Source organism: Aythya marila, assembly GCF_965140915.1.
Source record: "Aythya marila genome assembly, chromosome: 1".
In the NCBI taxonomy this organism is placed as follows: domain Eukaryota; kingdom Metazoa; phylum Chordata; class Aves; order Anseriformes; family Anatidae; genus Aythya; species Aythya marila.
In genome coordinates, this window is record NC_139042.1 from 15321287 (window position 1) to 15338846 (window position 17560).

At 37.9% G+C, this 17560-nt stretch overlaps 1 protein-coding gene across 6 annotated transcripts in view; it reads right to left on the reverse strand.

Annotated features, from left to right (window-relative positions):
• Positions 1 to 1204: 1204 nt before the first annotated feature.
• The window catches only part of PDGFD (platelet derived growth factor D), a 144128-nt gene continuing 127772 nt past the window's right edge, over positions 1205 to 17560 (reverse strand). For all 6 annotated transcript variants that reach the window (XM_082782235.1, XM_082782232.1, XM_082782234.1 and 3 more), the window contains 2 exons: positions 15645 to 15859; positions 1205 to 4866 (listed from right to left, as the gene is read on the reverse strand). In XM_082782235.1, the coding sequence (XP_082638361.1) occupies positions 4732 to 4866; positions 15645 to 15859 (350 nt within the window). In that variant the 3' untranslated portion in view covers positions 1205 to 4731. The remainder of the gene's footprint in view (positions 4867 to 15644; positions 15860 to 17560) is intronic.

The window sequence follows — 17560 nt, forward strand, 5'->3', positions numbered from 1 at the left end:
TTAAAAAACTTGTTATAGTGAGTTTCTGATGACTTCAAGAATCATATGCTTTTTCAGCTGAAAAGATGGAGAGCTGCTTTTTTGTTGCAGATTTATAAACATTGTTACTCATGTGAGCACAAGGGCATTCTGGTAATGTTAGCAAGCCATTACTTATATAGCAATGCCAGATTGAAGGAGCTTTGTGCCATTCTTGCACACTTTGCTATTGTTGAGCTACAGAATATTCAGAACATTTCTGTTGGGCAAAAATATTCTCCTCCACCCATTAAATATGTCCTTGCCCACTGAACACAAGAGAACTGCTTCTTTTGTTAGGAAAAGTCTCTTCTGTGTGTTCTGTGTGTCCTTTTTTTTTTTTTTTTAAAGATATTATTTAAAAAAAAAATGTCATCACTATACAGGTTGGTGGCACTGCCATACAGAACAAGGTGCACATGCATGAGGACAGGTTGCAAAACTGTGTCCCCAGACTGTATGCTATCTCCAATTTCCCGTTGTCAGACAGGAAGGATAGCTGGTAAAGAATTAGGATGGCAACAGTTTCATGTTCTTATTCAGTCCAAGATCCAGAGAAGGCTTAATGAACACTTTATCTTGATATGAGAACCTTAAATTGAAAGCTGGTTATCAATGTTATGAAAGTTATGTTCCAGACAGAGGAACATAACATAATTTGCTTCTGCCAAAGTTGGGGAAAATGTCCAAATTCACCAGGGTTGGTTAAATTTCACCATCGGCTCCAGTCTTCCCATCTCCCCATCTCCCCAGTGCTTCAGCTTCCTACAGCTGCCCTGCATGCGGGAATTGGCTGCTCAACACAGCCATGGTTTGGGTGGGATGCAGAACTCCAGCAGGAGCCTACTTTGCTATTAAACAGCTGAGCTTCAGCAGGACAAACAAGGATAGCTCTGCTATAGCCAAGCCCATGGGGGTTGAGAGTAGTGACAAGCCCAGGGGCTCTAATGTTTATCAGAAATGTTTATCAGAAATGCTGTACCTCAGTCAAACTACTGCTGCTTAGCAGTAAGTTTTAAATCTGATTATCCCAAAATCACACCTTAGTTTTTCCATGATGTTCTTCTTGGGAAAAACTACTAAAAATCTCAGAGACAGCATGGATGATGTCCTGTTGTGGAAATGTCCTCCAGTAAATTTCATTTTTAATTCATCTGAATTCTGAATGATCACCCAAAAAGATCACTTTTCTTTCAAAAGCAGTATTTATTTTTTTCATCAAGATAAGACACATTACATACTGCATAAAGTAAAAAATACTGCTACAAAAGCTGCACTTAACTGAAATAACAAAAAATATATATATAAATTGCACTTGAGAAAGTAGGCTTTATCCCAGAAGAATACACTAAATAAAAATTTAGTAAATGGCTTTGAAATTAAGAATCTATTTGAGTTTGCTTTGAAAATGTATATATTTTAGAGTGCCCAATTCCACCAATAAAAATGAATGAGATTTTTTTTTTTTTAAATAGCATTGCTTTTTATATTAAAACAATATGTAAACAACATGGAAATTATTACATAAATGAAAGAAAAAAATAGGTGTGGAAAAACATCTCTACAATTTCTGCTATAAATAAAAAAAAAATGCTGGTATTTGATTTTGCCAGATTCACTACAGGTTGGGGTCAGGGAGTTTGAAAGTTTTACTTGGTTGATGTTTTTTATCTCCCCCTCACTGCAACATAAAACCCATCCTTAACTCGTCTGCATTGGCCTGGAGCATGCTGTCTTTATGGCAGATGGCAGCATGAAGCAGTGAGTCCTGGTCAGTGGTTCTATTCATTGCTAAGTGTCACAGGAGAAACACTTTATGTTTTGTGACAAGTTTAGCCTCTTTTTAAGAAAGTAAACCCAACATTAAGCAAGAGGATAATCCCTGTTATACCAATCTCTTTTACAGCTGAATTTTCCTCCTGGATCCTGACATCCACTGCTGCCTGAATCTAAATCAGTTAGCAAAACTATTGGCTGTTTAGTCTTTAAAGTGAGTAATCATACCAGCTGACATGGTGTATCTCCTTTAGATGCTCAAATCAGATTTTAAATCTCTCTACACAGTCAAAAGAGAGAGAGAAAATTCCCATACTGGGTGATCTCTCGGGTCTATGGCATACTTTGTAAGAGCATCTCTCTCCTTGCTCCCTGGAGAAGTGACTCTGGCTCTCCGATGAGGCTGGATCTCCAAAATTAGATGGTGTAAACACCTCCCAAGACAGGGTTGGTGGGGATGGAGACCAGGTGAGCAAGCAGAGGAGCATGGGAGATGCCAGACATGGTGCACATCTTCCTTTGATGTGTGGGAATCAAAGGATCCCTCAAGGCACAAAATTATGTGAGACAGATGATTCCTAGCACTGGTACTATTAGGCTAGAGTGCTTAAGCATACTTCAAGCACAATTCAGTCAGGAATATGCATTAGAAAGAGTGTCTCTTAAACAATCAGTACTGTCAAGGTCTGACATGCAAATTTATTTCCAAATTAGCTGAAAATTATGGAAGGTCTGGGTCAATCTTGTTATAAAGCTAGAGACAGACAAAGAATGAAGTCTTCTTTAAACAGCCCTGAAAAGAAGTGAAGCCAGCAGTCTTTGGTTACAGTGTTGTTCTTTTAAAATGAATTGCTGTGAAAAATGATGAATCACCTCCCAACACAGCATTTGGGAGCATTTTTAAATAGACATCTGGGAGCCAGAGAGGAAAAATTAATATAAATAATAATAATAAAAACCCCACATATTTTGAGTCTTAAATGTTAAAGTACAGGAGGAAAAGCAACACAACATTTCTAAGGGATGTTTCAGCAAAGTTTTGTTAAAATTATAAAAAAAGCACTTATAAAATACTTGAGCTGATAGAGAGGCTAAGTCTGAACAATACTGCACATTATGAAACATAAAATTGTGTATTGCTAAAACACACCTTAAGGGCTTTCAATATTATACTATAGCATATAACAGTTTTCACTAATTATGACACACTATTGTCAAACTACTTTGCTCTTTCAGAGAGGCAGAAACACAAGAGGCAACATAAACAAGATGGACCAGTGCAGTCTATGTCTGCTATTAAATATAAAACCTCAGCCATTAAATGTGCCACTCCATTCTCTCTGTTACATTCATGAAAGAACTCCAGTTCTTTCACAGACCTAAAGCTGTCTGTGTTTTACACTGAACAACTTTTGGAGCAGCATTTTAAAGCCTTTAAAGCTATTTTGGAAAGATTTTATTTTATTTTGTTTTATTTTATTTTCATCTAGAGCACTTTCATAATATTTTAAAAGGCATAGGAAGCTATGCTGTAGCTTGTAAAGTGCTTATTTTATTACGAGGTGGTGTTTACTAATATTCTTGTGGAAGTTAATAAATGATGCACATTTTCCATGACAGACAGACATTGCTTAATGAGCTAATATGCCTCAACAAAATGCAATCAAAAAGAAATTCACTGTCAACAGTTTAACCATGGCAATACACATAGCTGAAGTGAGACAACTAGCCTCAGATAACTAAGATTAATGGATATATGACAAAGTTATAATAATCCATATTTAAAACAAACAAACAAACAAACCCCAAACCAAATAACGATAATTAAATCTCAAACACAGTTTAGTTTCCCAGTAACACAACTGCAAAACAAATCATATTTTCAACAAACAAGTGCCCTATTTCATCACTTGCTTGAGGAGACACAACACGCCCCCAAATACAGTGAGGGGGGGACTTGGGGAAGCTCTATCTTGCTTTTCATATAGAGAGGGCCCTTCCTGGGCAACTTGCTCAGGGCAAGTGGCAGGAGTCCAGTTCAGGTGGGTAGAGATCAGAATCAGGCCCAGGCCACAGGGACTTACTTGGGGATGTGAAGGGAGCCCCATTTCACTGTGCTTGCAGAAGCACATGGACGATGGTTCCTGTGGAGTCATCGTGGCAAAAGTACCCACCTCTGTACCCCCTACCACCACTAGTGTCCCAGATTACACAAAGCATTTAGTAATTTCAGCACAAGGTTTGCTCAAGTACAGACAGTGAGATTTGACTCTACTAGTGTTAGATTTCATGTAGTCATGGATTTTCCTCATTGCATCTTACTGTGCTGGGAGGGAACACTGGGAAGTTCGTTTTTTAAAGCTGGATTAACCCTTTTCCAATCATACAGGCTCAAATTCTCTCTTCATTTATACCCACAAAACCCTACTGCCAGTCAGGAGAGTTTAGCAAGTAGAAATGGCAGCAGAATTTGAGTATAGGAAATACTGAGTGAGAGATGTGCAGAAACACAACAAATGCTCTTTCATTACCACAATATCAGTGGGCGTTATTGTGTGCCTAAGGACTGCAAGTGAGCTCTTGAAATCTCAACCCTCAGAATCTAGCTATAGAAAACCATAACCCTATATTCTTGGATGCTGATATATAAATCTATGATATACCTGTTTAGCTGCCGTGGCACTAATCAACATGGCTATACTGAAACACAACAATTATTTAATCATTTTTGCTAATTGCAAAGGCAGGCTAATAACAAAGTTCAAGTGATTAGTGAATAAAGGTCCTCAGAGCAATCCCGCTTAAAAGTAAATGTCTGGTAAGCTGCAATTAGTGGGTCTTGGGTTTTTTATTTCTCTCTTTCTTTCTCTCTTTCTCTGTTTCTGTTTCTCTCTTTTGTTGTTGTTGTTGTTGTTGTTGTTTTGTTTTGGTTTTGTTTTATCGTGGTGGTCTTGAACTGCAGACACAATCACAGCGCTCATGGTGATCCAACTGTATATCTACTAAAGCCATGTTGTTCCTGGTTCTACCTTTCCTTCGAGGATGCCCAGCCTCAGGGACAAATTTCAGCACCTGGCAGGATTAAGAGAAAAACATCAATTAGAAAATGCTGCTAGAAATAAAAGGATGAGAGTGTTGGGGCCCTAAGGATACCACCCTGACCAGCCTCATCTGCAGCTTGCACCAACACCCTTTCCCATGGACACATACACCTGCATACTCACAAGATAATGTTTAGGTAGTCTGTCTTGGCAATATATTTGTACTTTGGTGTTTATTTGTTTCCCCCTTTTGGACTGGAATGGTTATTGGATTCTACCTTGGAGCTCAGATTTTATTTTCTGTTAATTGGACATATTTTAATTATAATTCCAGCTTTTTTTTTTTTCTTTTTTTTTTTTTTTCTTTTTTTTTTCCCACTCTGTGACACCCTGCTGTATTGTTTTTCCTGGAGCTTTGACAGATTGGATTATTTTCTACATCAGTTATCTTTGTATTGTGCAGTTCCCTAACCATGTCCAGAGCTGCCCCTTCGCATGCTGATTATCAAGCATGTTTCCTTTGGTTTGTCTTTACAGTCCCATATATATTTGAATTGTTCTGTCCCTTCTCTCACTTGTATAATATTTCTGCTCTAAAGAACAAGGAACATTTTTAAAAACATTTTTAAAGTTCTGAAGTATACATCATTAGAATTGGTCCAAAAATGAAATGCCTGTTGGAGGCAGAAGGATATGAATGGAGCTTGTGCAAAATATTCACCCAGATACCACTGAGTTTCTCTAGAATCTGACTTTTCATAACATTTATAACTTTGAAATTCTCCCTGCTTTGAATGGGAGATAGAACTAGATGACCCCCAGAAATGTCTTCCAAACCAAATTATTATATGAATATATGATTTCATAGAAAATGGTGTGAAGATGTGGAAAACAGCCATAATATTGAGTCCTATCTCATCTTCTGTGATAGCATATGTATGTGAAAAAGGGACTGGCAAAGGTTGAGGAGGATGGCATTTTGCTTGGGCATGCTTAGTGAGCCCACCATTGGAGGTTGAGTATCTGTCTAAAAGCTCATATCACCACTAGTTGTTGAAATGCTTGTAGTAGTTTAACAGAAAAGGTAATAATTTCAAATTACTGCCCTAAAACTCAAGTATTAGTTTCGATCAAGTACAAAAGTTGAGTAGAAAAACCAAGAACATCTTAACCCTCCTATAGCATTTTTTCCCTAAATCTCAAAGCACACTCCACAGAAAGATATGCATCATTATCAAACTTCAGTGGATGGAGAATATGAAACTATTTCTTCAAGGCTCTCTACAGATCAGTAGAAGAACTACCAGTTGCCAAAGCAACTCAATCAAGCCATTCCAGAAACCAGAAACCATGTGCTGGTAAGATGCTAGAGCCAATCATCTCATCCCTATGGCTGTTGTGAGCCATATTGGCTTGGCCAAGGCACTTCTACACCATCTAGATTTGTCTTGCTTGTTCAAAAGGTGGAGAGAAATCCATCTTGTCTGTGAACTGCCAAAATCACTGATCAGCTGGGGAGTGGACCACTGAAGCCCCATTAGTGTCTCAACCACAGAAACACCTTCATCTTAAAGACTGAATAACAGACCCCCTAATTAACAGATCATGCTGTCACTCAAGGAATAACCTCATTTTTGTACCAAGTACTCTCTGTACATTGACCTCAAAACCTCATACAAGAATTGAAATGATTTGGGGAAGGAGAAGGAAAAAGGTTGGACAGCAGATTGACAAAATATTGGCAGCTTCAATAGAATTAGGAAGCCCCAAAAAGTAGTCTGAATGACTTGCCAAAGGTTAACCATGAATGTTTGGGAGAGCTGGTGGGGAAAGGAAGGGTGAGCAGCCTTCAGGATGAGAGAGTTTGTTGTCCACTGGTAATGCCTAGAGGGTAGGAAGGCTGTGGGATGTAACAAAAGAGAGGAACACTGAACATCCTCCGTTTTGTGATATAATTCATGTTTAACCTATGTACTACTAAGAGGAAGGACTGTGCCTAAGCAAAGTACAGATATGGTGTTTTCACCTGTTGTGAAACCTTTAGAAATGTAGAGACATGCCATTAGAAACAAAGAAAAAAATATAATGGATTTGAATTTTGAACATTGACTGCCTCAATATAGGCCCTAAATCCTGATCCCAGACAACTCACTGTACCACATTGTCATCCAAAACAGAAAGGAAATGAATGTAATCTGGCTACTGAGGTTATTACAGAGCTCAAAACAGACTGCATCTTCAAACATGCTTTTTTTATTTTTTCTTTTCTTTTTTTCTTTTTTCTTTTTTAGGGAAAACAGACTTTTAAAATGAAGTACAGCTTCTGAAGCCAAACCCATGATAGAATTCTTTAGTTAAGGAAGACTTTCATCAAAACCTGACAAATTCAGACGACTGGTTCTTTGCAAGATTGTAGGTAGGTAGATATGCTTTTTTCAATTGAGAGCAAATGAAAGTATGCAATCGGATGAGAGCAAAGATGTGGGCTGTATTTAAGCTAACAGACCTCCTGACAGATTGGGGATTTTCCTTGTGTTTTATATTAAGAAACGAGCACTGTATATGGGCTTTGCTGATAAGAGTAGAAAAATGAATTGGCAGACATTTCCTCAGACAAGACAGGAAAGAAGTGTTTGAACACAGCTGAAATTGGACTGCTTTAACAGCTGATCACAGAACTGATGTTCAAAGCTTTCAGTCTAGCTTCCATCTAATAGTTTTAGTTTCAACTAAATACAGAGAATTGAAAAGAATCAGGAAATAAGGCCATTTCTGGTGACCACAGTAGTTGAAAGAAAACCCTTTATTTTGAAAATAGCTGCTGTTTATTCATTTCATGGTCAGCTCCTTAAAGGTGAGGAACTACTGAATTAATGAAAATAATTCAAAGAAATTTTGTTTAGGACCCTTTATTGCTCCCTTTTTGATGAGATCAGAAGCATCTCTGCCATAAAAATATGGATATAAGGAAGGACATGGAATGTTCAAAAGCTTTATTTTGTGTGGTAGAAAAAAATGTTTGCAGCTTTCAAATTAAAGGAGCAATGTCTGTCACTACTAATCAAAATGCAGTGCCTCAGCTGTTCAAATCATTGCCTCAAAAAGAATATGTAACTACAGCCATATCACCCTCATCAAACACTGAGTTAATTATGGTCATAAAGCTATTAAAACAGTGTGTATATATATATATACATAAAAGCATAAAAGCAATACATGGGACTTAACATCTGAGCTAGACTCAGTGTTTATACGTAATATGAAAAAGAGAATCAGTGCCTTGTTACATTTTACATGTGGATAACCACATGAGCATGCCACTATGCCAGACAGCACTTTTTGTAGGTGTGACTGATCATCTGAGAAGTTTCAGGGTCAAATGACTGTGACAACTGCATAATTTTATGTTGTGGTGGTGGTGAAGGAAATAGAAAGAAAATGCTCTCTGCCAGGAGTCTTACTAACTGATTGTGCATTAAATTCGGATTCCAGATTGTGAAGGATTCTCTTAACTAAAGACTAAAGCCATCACCAAAAACAGCACCTGGAATCTGAAGCCAGATAAACTCAGTGTGGAATTAGTGAACAGCTGTTTAAGTCAGGGCAACTCAACACTTGGACAGCCCTCCAAGGAGCTAAGTGGTTTCTGATCTCAGTCCGAGGACATCAAGAAACAGCAGCCTTCCTAGTAAGTCTATAGTACAAGCTTGGTGCTTGCTTTGGGGCAGTAAGGTGCTCTACAGTGGACTGTGGAGCATGGGAGGTCAAGGCCAATGGCCCCTTTAACCTCAGATCTATAAAAATACTTTGTAACCTGATGTCAGAATCAGCGGGGCCTGTTCGAGGGCTAAAGAGAGCAGAGAGATAATGTCGGCTGGGGAAAGGACCCATCTGGAGATGGTGTCTTCACCCTGACCCATGCCCAGCACTTCTCCAGTAGAAGCAGCAACAGAGGTAATTTTGGAGAACAATTCACCTGAAACACCTGTCTCTGGAATTGTGTGGTGGGGCTAACTCCATTGACCAATAGAGGAGCCCAATGGCTGGACTCTCAGCTTTAAATGAGTAGAGCTAGATGGGGAAAACCACTCCTTCCTAACCAAGTATTATTTGCCTTTGAAGTCAAGCAACATTTAGCCATAGAAGTCCATTATAGGTGATTTCTGTTCTAACAAAAAGCAAGGAGCAATAGGGAACCCAGCCAACACTTATAACAGCAGCAAGAAAAATGTATCTAATTGCTCGTATCCATTTTTAATTTATTATCATTTACTTTATATATTAGTATTTATTTATACTGACTTCACTAATATTATTTGTTAAATTCTTAATCAGTAGTTTAAATAACAATGAAGATCTGAGGCCTCATTTAAAATAGTTTTTTTTTTTTTTTTCTGACTAGGCTAAGGAGACTACAAATAATCAACATGACTACAGTTTACCAAATATTGGTTAGCTTCATATTTCAGTGATAGAGGATGAAGAGCAACTCTGGATGCTATTTTAGATAGTGAAATTTGTACTTTGCAGAATTTATTTTAACTTGCAGCTATGCAGCATTATCTAATCTCCTTTTGCTCATCTAAAAATACCATCATTCTAGCATGCAAACCAAATTACATTTGTCTGAGGCTCATGAAAGAGGACACATCCAAAGTGCAAAACATCAACAGAGATCCAAGTTCTGATACAAATGAAAAATCTTACTCAGCAATTTCTAAAAGTTATCTAATCCAAGGTCACACATAGTTTAGCTATACCCTTAGCATAACAAAGCCAGCATCATGGGAATGTGGTTCATAATTTAGCATAAGAACCTTTATTCTAGTAGGAATGTAGCCTAAAATAACAACAGACCTAAAGTTGTATTCTTTCTTACTCAGAATAATTATAGGATATCAGGAACAAGAAAAAATAAAAAAGGGTTCTTTTGTTGATCAGTGGTAGCATTACAACTAAGGGATTATTAAATGTGGTCGGGATTATTGCTTCTATTTTTTTTTTTAATTATTATTTTTTGATCTGTATGAATCAGAAACAACTGTTTGTAGCACAGCAAACACGGGGAAAAAATACTTGGCTTAAAACTCAAGCATCTGAAAGAGTCACCAAAGCTACAATGTTTTTTATGTACTTGACATCAACAAGACCCTCACTTTTGATCATCTTGTCAAACATTATGGCTCCAGCTATTGCTTTTCACTGACAGATACAGGTGTTCCCTGTTCCCAAATTGCCTCAGTCTGCCCAGACCTGTATTGCAGCTGTCTAATTAGCTTAACTTCCAGATGTCATCCCAAGAACCTTCATTTTAATCTAGTCAAAAATCAACATTTATTCTCTCCCTGTACTACTTTGCTCTCACTGCTCCTCCTGCAATCTAGCAGTCATTTCTGACTCATTCTGTTTCCTTGCATTTGCATTCCAAATAAATCCCATTGCAGCTTCTTGTACAATATTTCTATGTATTAACTCTTGTTAGGTTAATTCTGTGCCTTTATTACCATAACAATCTTTTTGTCTCATTCATACATGTACTATCACCTCCAGGACATACAACAATCACACCAATCAACAATCCTTGCACATTGGTTTGATGATGCTAGCTCTTTTTAATCCCTCAATCAATTTCCTTTGTTGTATTATCTTTGTCAAGTTATCTTATGTTTCCCTGTGTTAAGACAGCATGAGAATTACTGTCTAGTCTCTCAAGCGCCTCCTTAAGGTTTGCTTCTCACTTCCCTGTGGAAAAAGAGAAGAAAGAAGGGAGAAAAAAAAAAAAGCCCAGGCAACACCAAATTGCATTAGTTAAATGCAAATCCATTGCAAGAATTCTTCTGTCTTACTGAAGTCCCATATCATCTCTTTACTTTCTCCTGTGTTCATTCCTTCCCAGTAACATTCTGTACTGTCTCGTTTCCCCCTTTACTGTGCTGGGTCTGGCTAAAGCTGTTTCTGTGCCCCAGCAAGTTGTGTAAAGGCTCAGTGCTGTGCAGGTACTTCAAGGTGCCTGGTGCCTCTCCCAGGGCAGTGAGTGGTTAGGAGTTTGCCACACTAACAGTAATATAAACCTTGTGGTTGAGAATTATTTGTGTGTATGTCCTGTGAAAGCAAACTCCAGTCAGCATGAAACTTGAATATATTATAATGCTGAAAAAAAAACCCAAACCAGAACAAAGCAACATATACAGTGAAAAGTGCATCAATCTTTACCATTGAGAAAGTAAGTAGGTAAGAGAGATGCAATCAGCTTCACCACTTTATTTTTCCTTATGTGTCTTTTAGCTGTGTTGCAGAGTACAGTGTTAGTGGAGGTTTATACACGGTGACAAATTCTGGTTGCTACCTTAAAAGTGTTTATTCCTCACGGAAACTCATTTAACATTTCATCAGTTACAGCAATAAGATGGGGATACTGATTTCATGTTTCTGTGAGGTACAAGCACTCCTGGAGATCTAGCTGCACCAAGTCCTGGCCTCTCTGGGCTGGGTCATCTCCAGCTTCAGAGTCCATCTCTCCTTAAAGGGCAGCCGCAGGCACTTCTGAAGAAATGCACTGCAATAGAAAACATCCTTTCATTTCAGTTTCCCTTTAGCAAGTCAGATGTGAGTATTTGATTAAGAAGTACTGCATTCATTTCCATGATTTGCTTTGTCTTTGCATGGAGCCCTGCACCGTAGCTCAGGATCTGTTCTGGTAGGCTGTCAGGGACATTTTGAGAAGTTGCCAGCTCTTGTCCTGTTTGGTTTGCAGGGTTCGTGACGCTAACTATGTGGTAAATCATGCGTATTTGTCCAGGAGCTCTTGTTTCAAGCAAGCCCAGAAGCTGCGGAAAACCAAAGAGCATCACAAGACTCTGTTTAAAAAAAAAAAAAAAAAAAAAAAAAAAAAAAAAAAAACACCCATAAAACTAACTGTTTACTCAAGTTTTAGTTTGGTAAAGTTATGGCAGACTTCCAAGTTAAAAAAAAAAAAAAAAAAAAGTCCCAAGGTCTTATTATTAGCATTTCCCAGGGCAGTAAATAAAAATATACCCCTTATTGAGGCATTCTCATTTTCTCTTTTTCCCCGCTGTTGCATTATTTCTTACAATTGGATGTGATAGGAAAGAGCTATAGTCTGTTCAAGGAACTGTAGCAGCAGTAGCAGCTTGGGGAAATGTGATTGCTATTAGTCCTGAGATACTAGGAGGGAGTGCTCAGAGACCTTGGTGATGAGTACAGCATAAGGCTTTGAGTAGGAACTAAAAAACGTCATGAGCATAAGACGATAACCTTGAAATCTCTCTGGACTCTAAGCCTCTCAACACGCATGCTGGGCGTTTGTGTCCCCAGAGCTGCCTGCATGCTGCAGCTCTGCTACTGTGAGACACTGGCTGCAAAGATGAAAAGCAGCCCATTGCTTCTGGAAAATTTGCCTGTTTGTCTTCCTCACGCAGAATGCGGGGTAGCTCAGAAATGACAGACAACTGTTATGTGTTTTCTAGTCGTTTTTTTACTGTTCAGAACAAACATATCTATGTGTAGGGTGAGCTGCTTTGGTGGGTCCAGGAATTTGGTAGATGAAACTCTAGGACAGTGTTTAGGCAAATTTCACCTGGCAAGAAAAAAAAAATATGGTATCTGCACAACTCAGTTTCAGCTGCTATAAACGATTCCTTTGCTCCACTATCTTGTACTTTTGGTGTCTTTTGCAATTGAATCAAAGTAATTGAGACTTGCATTTGAATCTGGTTGACCTTCTCCTGGAGCGGAAGGCAGAGAATTTTAACAAAATTAACACCTCCGGGGAACTTCTTAAAGTGTGAAACTCTGTCCTTTGTCGTGCAACTAAAGGCTTTTTGATTAAAGCTAGTGGGTTTCAAATTGGCTTCGAAAAGGGTAAAGCAGATACATGGTTCTAAAATCGGCATGTCGAGAAGCCCCTCCTCTGCACTTTTACTGCCAGACATTTAAATAAAATTAAAGTTAAGAGTTGAAAATGAATAAAGAATAAAACCGATTACCTGCCCCTACCAATAATAATAATAATAATAAAGTGGAAAATATTGTGGACTAAAAGTAATGGATATACCTTTATATGTCATATATGAATTTATCTGCATGACTTTCATTCATTTTAATGGCAGCCACTTGGCTAAATTTCTGTTCAGTGAGCTGTTAATTCATACCTCAGGGATTAAATTGAAATTTAAACTTACAAAAAACATTCAATGCTAAAGCTGAAACACTGCTTTAAATTCACCGTTTTCAGAGAACAAAGGACCAGTGAAATAAATAAGCAGTGGTGTATTAATGTTAATATTGAATTTCTTGACTTTAGTGATTAATTTGGTATGCTGTGACATCTTGGTTCTGACCAGTACCCACTTGGTGTGATATTCCAGTGTTCCAGCACCAGATGCTCCCAAACAGCTGATAAAAACTACTTGACAACGTTTGCAACCAACATTTTTTCTAGCTGCTGTCAACAGTTGGCTTAAGCTCTGACACAGATATGACACAAGATTCTTTAGCTTATATTTTGCTTCTAATTCTCTCAGAATCCTTCTGAATTTGAATTATGCCCAACTCTTATATTTAAGTTTTGAAATTTCATATAGATTTACTGTGAAAAAAAAAATAAAATCCTTTTTATCATTTGAAATTAGTTCTATTTCAATATCTTTGACTGCGCTTGGTCTTTTTTAAAGGAGATTATTTGGGAAGACCAGAATTTCCTGTAGGTAGTGTTCTTTTTTTTTTTTTTTTTTTTTTTTTATCTTTTACTGTTTTTTCTAAATGCAATTGTTCCAAACTTTTGAGCCACTTTTCTTAAAAATGCTTTTGATAAGTGTCTTCTGCTGTATCTCCACTGCTGTATATTTTCTGCTTCTATGTATCTCTTATGCTTCTGCCCGTATCCTTCTAAGCACCAACAGTCAAAATCCATACAAGTACCCCATCTATTTATCTGTGGCCGTAGTAAATACTTGGTGTGCTATTCTCTATTCACCTCTGCTTCTGCAGAATACTGTTGCTTGCTTTTTTTTTCCCACTACCTCTGTGCTAAACAAATGTTTTCCTGAAGCTCTTCACACTGATTCACTACTCAACCTTTGGTCCAGTTTCCATCCCTCATTTCTCCCTCCTCCCTTCTCATGCACAGTGCTATATGAATAAATAGTTGAGACTGCTTGTCCCAATGCTTGCTGCTTTTCTAAACTGCATTTATAAGTAGTTTCACAGGTCTTCTGAAAAACAGTACTTTATCTCTTGTGTTATCTGTCATTTTTGCCACTCACTGTTCACTTCCTTCTGGACTGATCATACATGAAATAACACTTAATCCCCATACCGGGGACACCCACAGATAGTCGCTCCTATGTAGCAAATTGTTCATCTCTTCCACTGCTTTGCTATTTATCAAATCTATGACTGATCTTGTCTGGTAGACTGTCAGCTCTCTGAAGGAGGTGCCAGGCCTTTTAGCATTCTTGTACAATGGTATGGTGCTGTATAAATATTTATTCATATGTAAAGCATTCTAGCTTCATTTTATCAGCTCACAGTCATCTAGGTGTTTTATACCTATTAATTTTTTTCCAATTAACTTTTCTACCACTGAGATAAGACTTTCTGCTTTGTAATTACCAGGGTCATCCCCTGCATCTTGCTTAAAATTAAATAAAATATTAACTATTCTCTAGTCCTATATGATGTGGAGTATGCCATATGCTGCAGCTAATTGTGAGAAAACTCTCTTACCTTGGAAAAGGGTAACCTCACCATTCACAGTGAGGAAAACAGTCTGACCTTCAGCAGACTCCTGCTATTTCAGCCTTAGGCTCTCCCAGGTTAAAGCCATTATGAGCACACATTACCTCCAGATTAAAAGTCCATGAAGTTCACTTTCACTGAAGACTTAAGCCAAGTGGCAAATCAAAGCTCTTAAAAGAGATATGTGTCAGAAACTTAAGTCAACATGGCACACAGCTACATACCTTCAGACACTGAAAGGATCATACCAAGTTTCTTGGATATGTTCACTTGGTGAACATTGTTCCTGTCTGGTTTTGAAAATGCTGATTCAGAGGAGAGAATAAAAAATTATCTCTAATTCTCTTTCCTTGTTCGCTCCAACAAGGGAAACTTGTTGTTCTGAATGGATTACAAATAAATATAATGGACTTTGTTCTCATGCAGAGTTTTGCATGAAAAAAATGCTGAGTGGGAAAAAAACTAAGGCTGAAATATTCAGCTGCTTCCTATGGGTAATAAATCTGGAAGGGAAGAGAGTTTACAAGCAACTTAATTGTCATTTCCTAGCATGATCATAAGTTTAAAAGATACAGTGTAAACCAAGAGGAAGCACAGTTAAATGCCTCAAGGAACATATCTCTGTGTTACTAAAAAATAATATTGAAAAAAAATACTGAAAAAAAATATATAGTTGTTTGTAACCACTGTTCGTTTGTGTACAGATGCTTACTGCAACATAAGGTGTGAAAGTTGCTCCACGAGGCACCAAGCTGGTATCTAGCATGGACAGCAACAGCAATGCCACTGACTAAGGGATGCTCCACCCTCAGGCTACCTGAGCCTGTCTGGAAGCCCAGGCAGAACCTTCACTTTAGGAATAACACTGATCACAGTGAGCATTCACTTAAATATTCACTACAATTAGCAATTTTTGCTCATCTTCACACTGCAGATGCAACATGATAAATAACATGGCTGCACACATTGGTCCAAGAAAAGCTTTCAGAATTCACATAAGCAATAAATAAACAAAAGAGGTACCAAAGAAAAGAAAAAGAGTAAAAATACCTCATGATATTTTTTCACTGTTTTCCCTGACACACATGTGCAGGATTTCCAATTCGAAGTCCCACAACCACAATTTCCTCCACAGCGCTGGACGAGGAGGCAGCGAGGGAAGAAAACTACATTTGTCAGCTTCAGTTCCTCCCTTAAATTGACAGAATAGTTTCTTGGAGTGCAGCTGTAACGTTTCACATCATCATTCAGCCTGTCCAGGTCAACTGTAATGCAAAAGAGAGTTCATTAGAAGGGACTGAATGAGACATCCCCCCCTCCAGTTCATACTGTTCCCTGGGCAGCCAACAACACCAAATGATGTGGCACTGGTTGGAAAACACATGAAGTACAGCAGTGATTTCTGACTAGATAAACATAAACACACCAATTTTAAGTCATTACAGGTGGTCATCTCGTCTCTTATACTTCCCACACCAACTCCCGCGGCAGGGCTCACACAGACTCTAAAGGTGATGGCAAAGCTTGTAATAAAATATTGGCTTGAAAGCTCAAGACTGGTTATTTTATTTGCTCTGTTTCCTATCTGCTGAAACCTTGTGTGAGAGATTCCACCTCCACCACTCTCTTCCCTCCTTGATTATACTTTACTTATTGAGATGATGTTATTTTTTATTTTGGGCACAATTTTTTGCCCAACTGTAGGCATACAAAGGGCAAACATTTTAAACAAAGCTCTTCCTTTGGCCAGTAGAGAAATGCCTTTGTAGAGCGATTCATCCCTTCCTCAAAAGGGCCGTTAAGACAGGTGACACCCCTTGCTTTCCTGAATTGCCTGTCTGTATTGTTTGTGGATAGAGTCTACATACCTCACTTTTAGCTGCCTAAATCAATCTGAACAATATTAATTTCAGCCTTTAAGTGCTGTTATAATAGGCATACAAAGAGATACAATTAAAACTAATGAGCTTCATTGAATGCCAATAGTTGGTTGATGTTTAAAATGCCTGGTGTCTCTGTGAGATGTATCATGGAAACAAGTATTAAAGCCAACCATAAAAATGACTTATAGACAATCAACTGTAAGTTTAAGTGCTGTTTCTAGCTTTATCTTGCAAAGCTAAAATAAAACTCAAAAAGCTTCTATAAATCCATTTCAGGATTTTAGGAAAAAATAGAAAAATGAAAATCAGAAACAGTTTCTCACTGACAGATCACTCATTTTTTTATCAGTGATAAATCACTACTTAAATTACAATCAGAAGATAAATTAATGTGAACAAATAAAAATAACAAAATGACTGGAGGTACAGAAAACAAAAAATAATCCCCTCCCACTCCAGATAGTAGTTGCTAACAGGTATATAAACAGCAAAACAGGAATGGTTTAAATGAGGACTGAGACAACAGTACAGTGTTTGTGAACATATCGGATTTTCACAGACACCTTTAATAGCTCACCACCACCTCTGGAACTGAGCTCACCTATGCTTGTGCTGTGCTATAAACATGTGAAAATCTCCAGAAAAGTCAGGAGCACTACTGCATTTCATTTTGTCCGTGACTCAGCCCTTGTCACAAAGTAAATTATGGAAAAAGCTGTGATTTGTAAATATCATCCACCTTTACATTCTGGCCTTGAGATACTCATTGGTTCATGGCAGATATGCAAGAGGCAAGGGTACATAAATGTCATGAGTACTGTTACACAAAATCATAGCAACTTCAGTTTTCTGGCAAGGTGTTATCTCAGTCAAAGGAAATTTAACAGATAAATTGTGATTTTATAGCAGTTGTGATACATCTCGCCATGAAATCTCAGTGGTTCTGTCCAGAGAGCTAGCATCTCTCCAGAAGTGGTATAGATCATCCTCCTGATATAAGCACAAAATCAATGGGACTGTTGGTATACTCATGCACTGGGAGAAAAATACATCCCAAATGTCCACAGTCAGGACTTAGAAGAC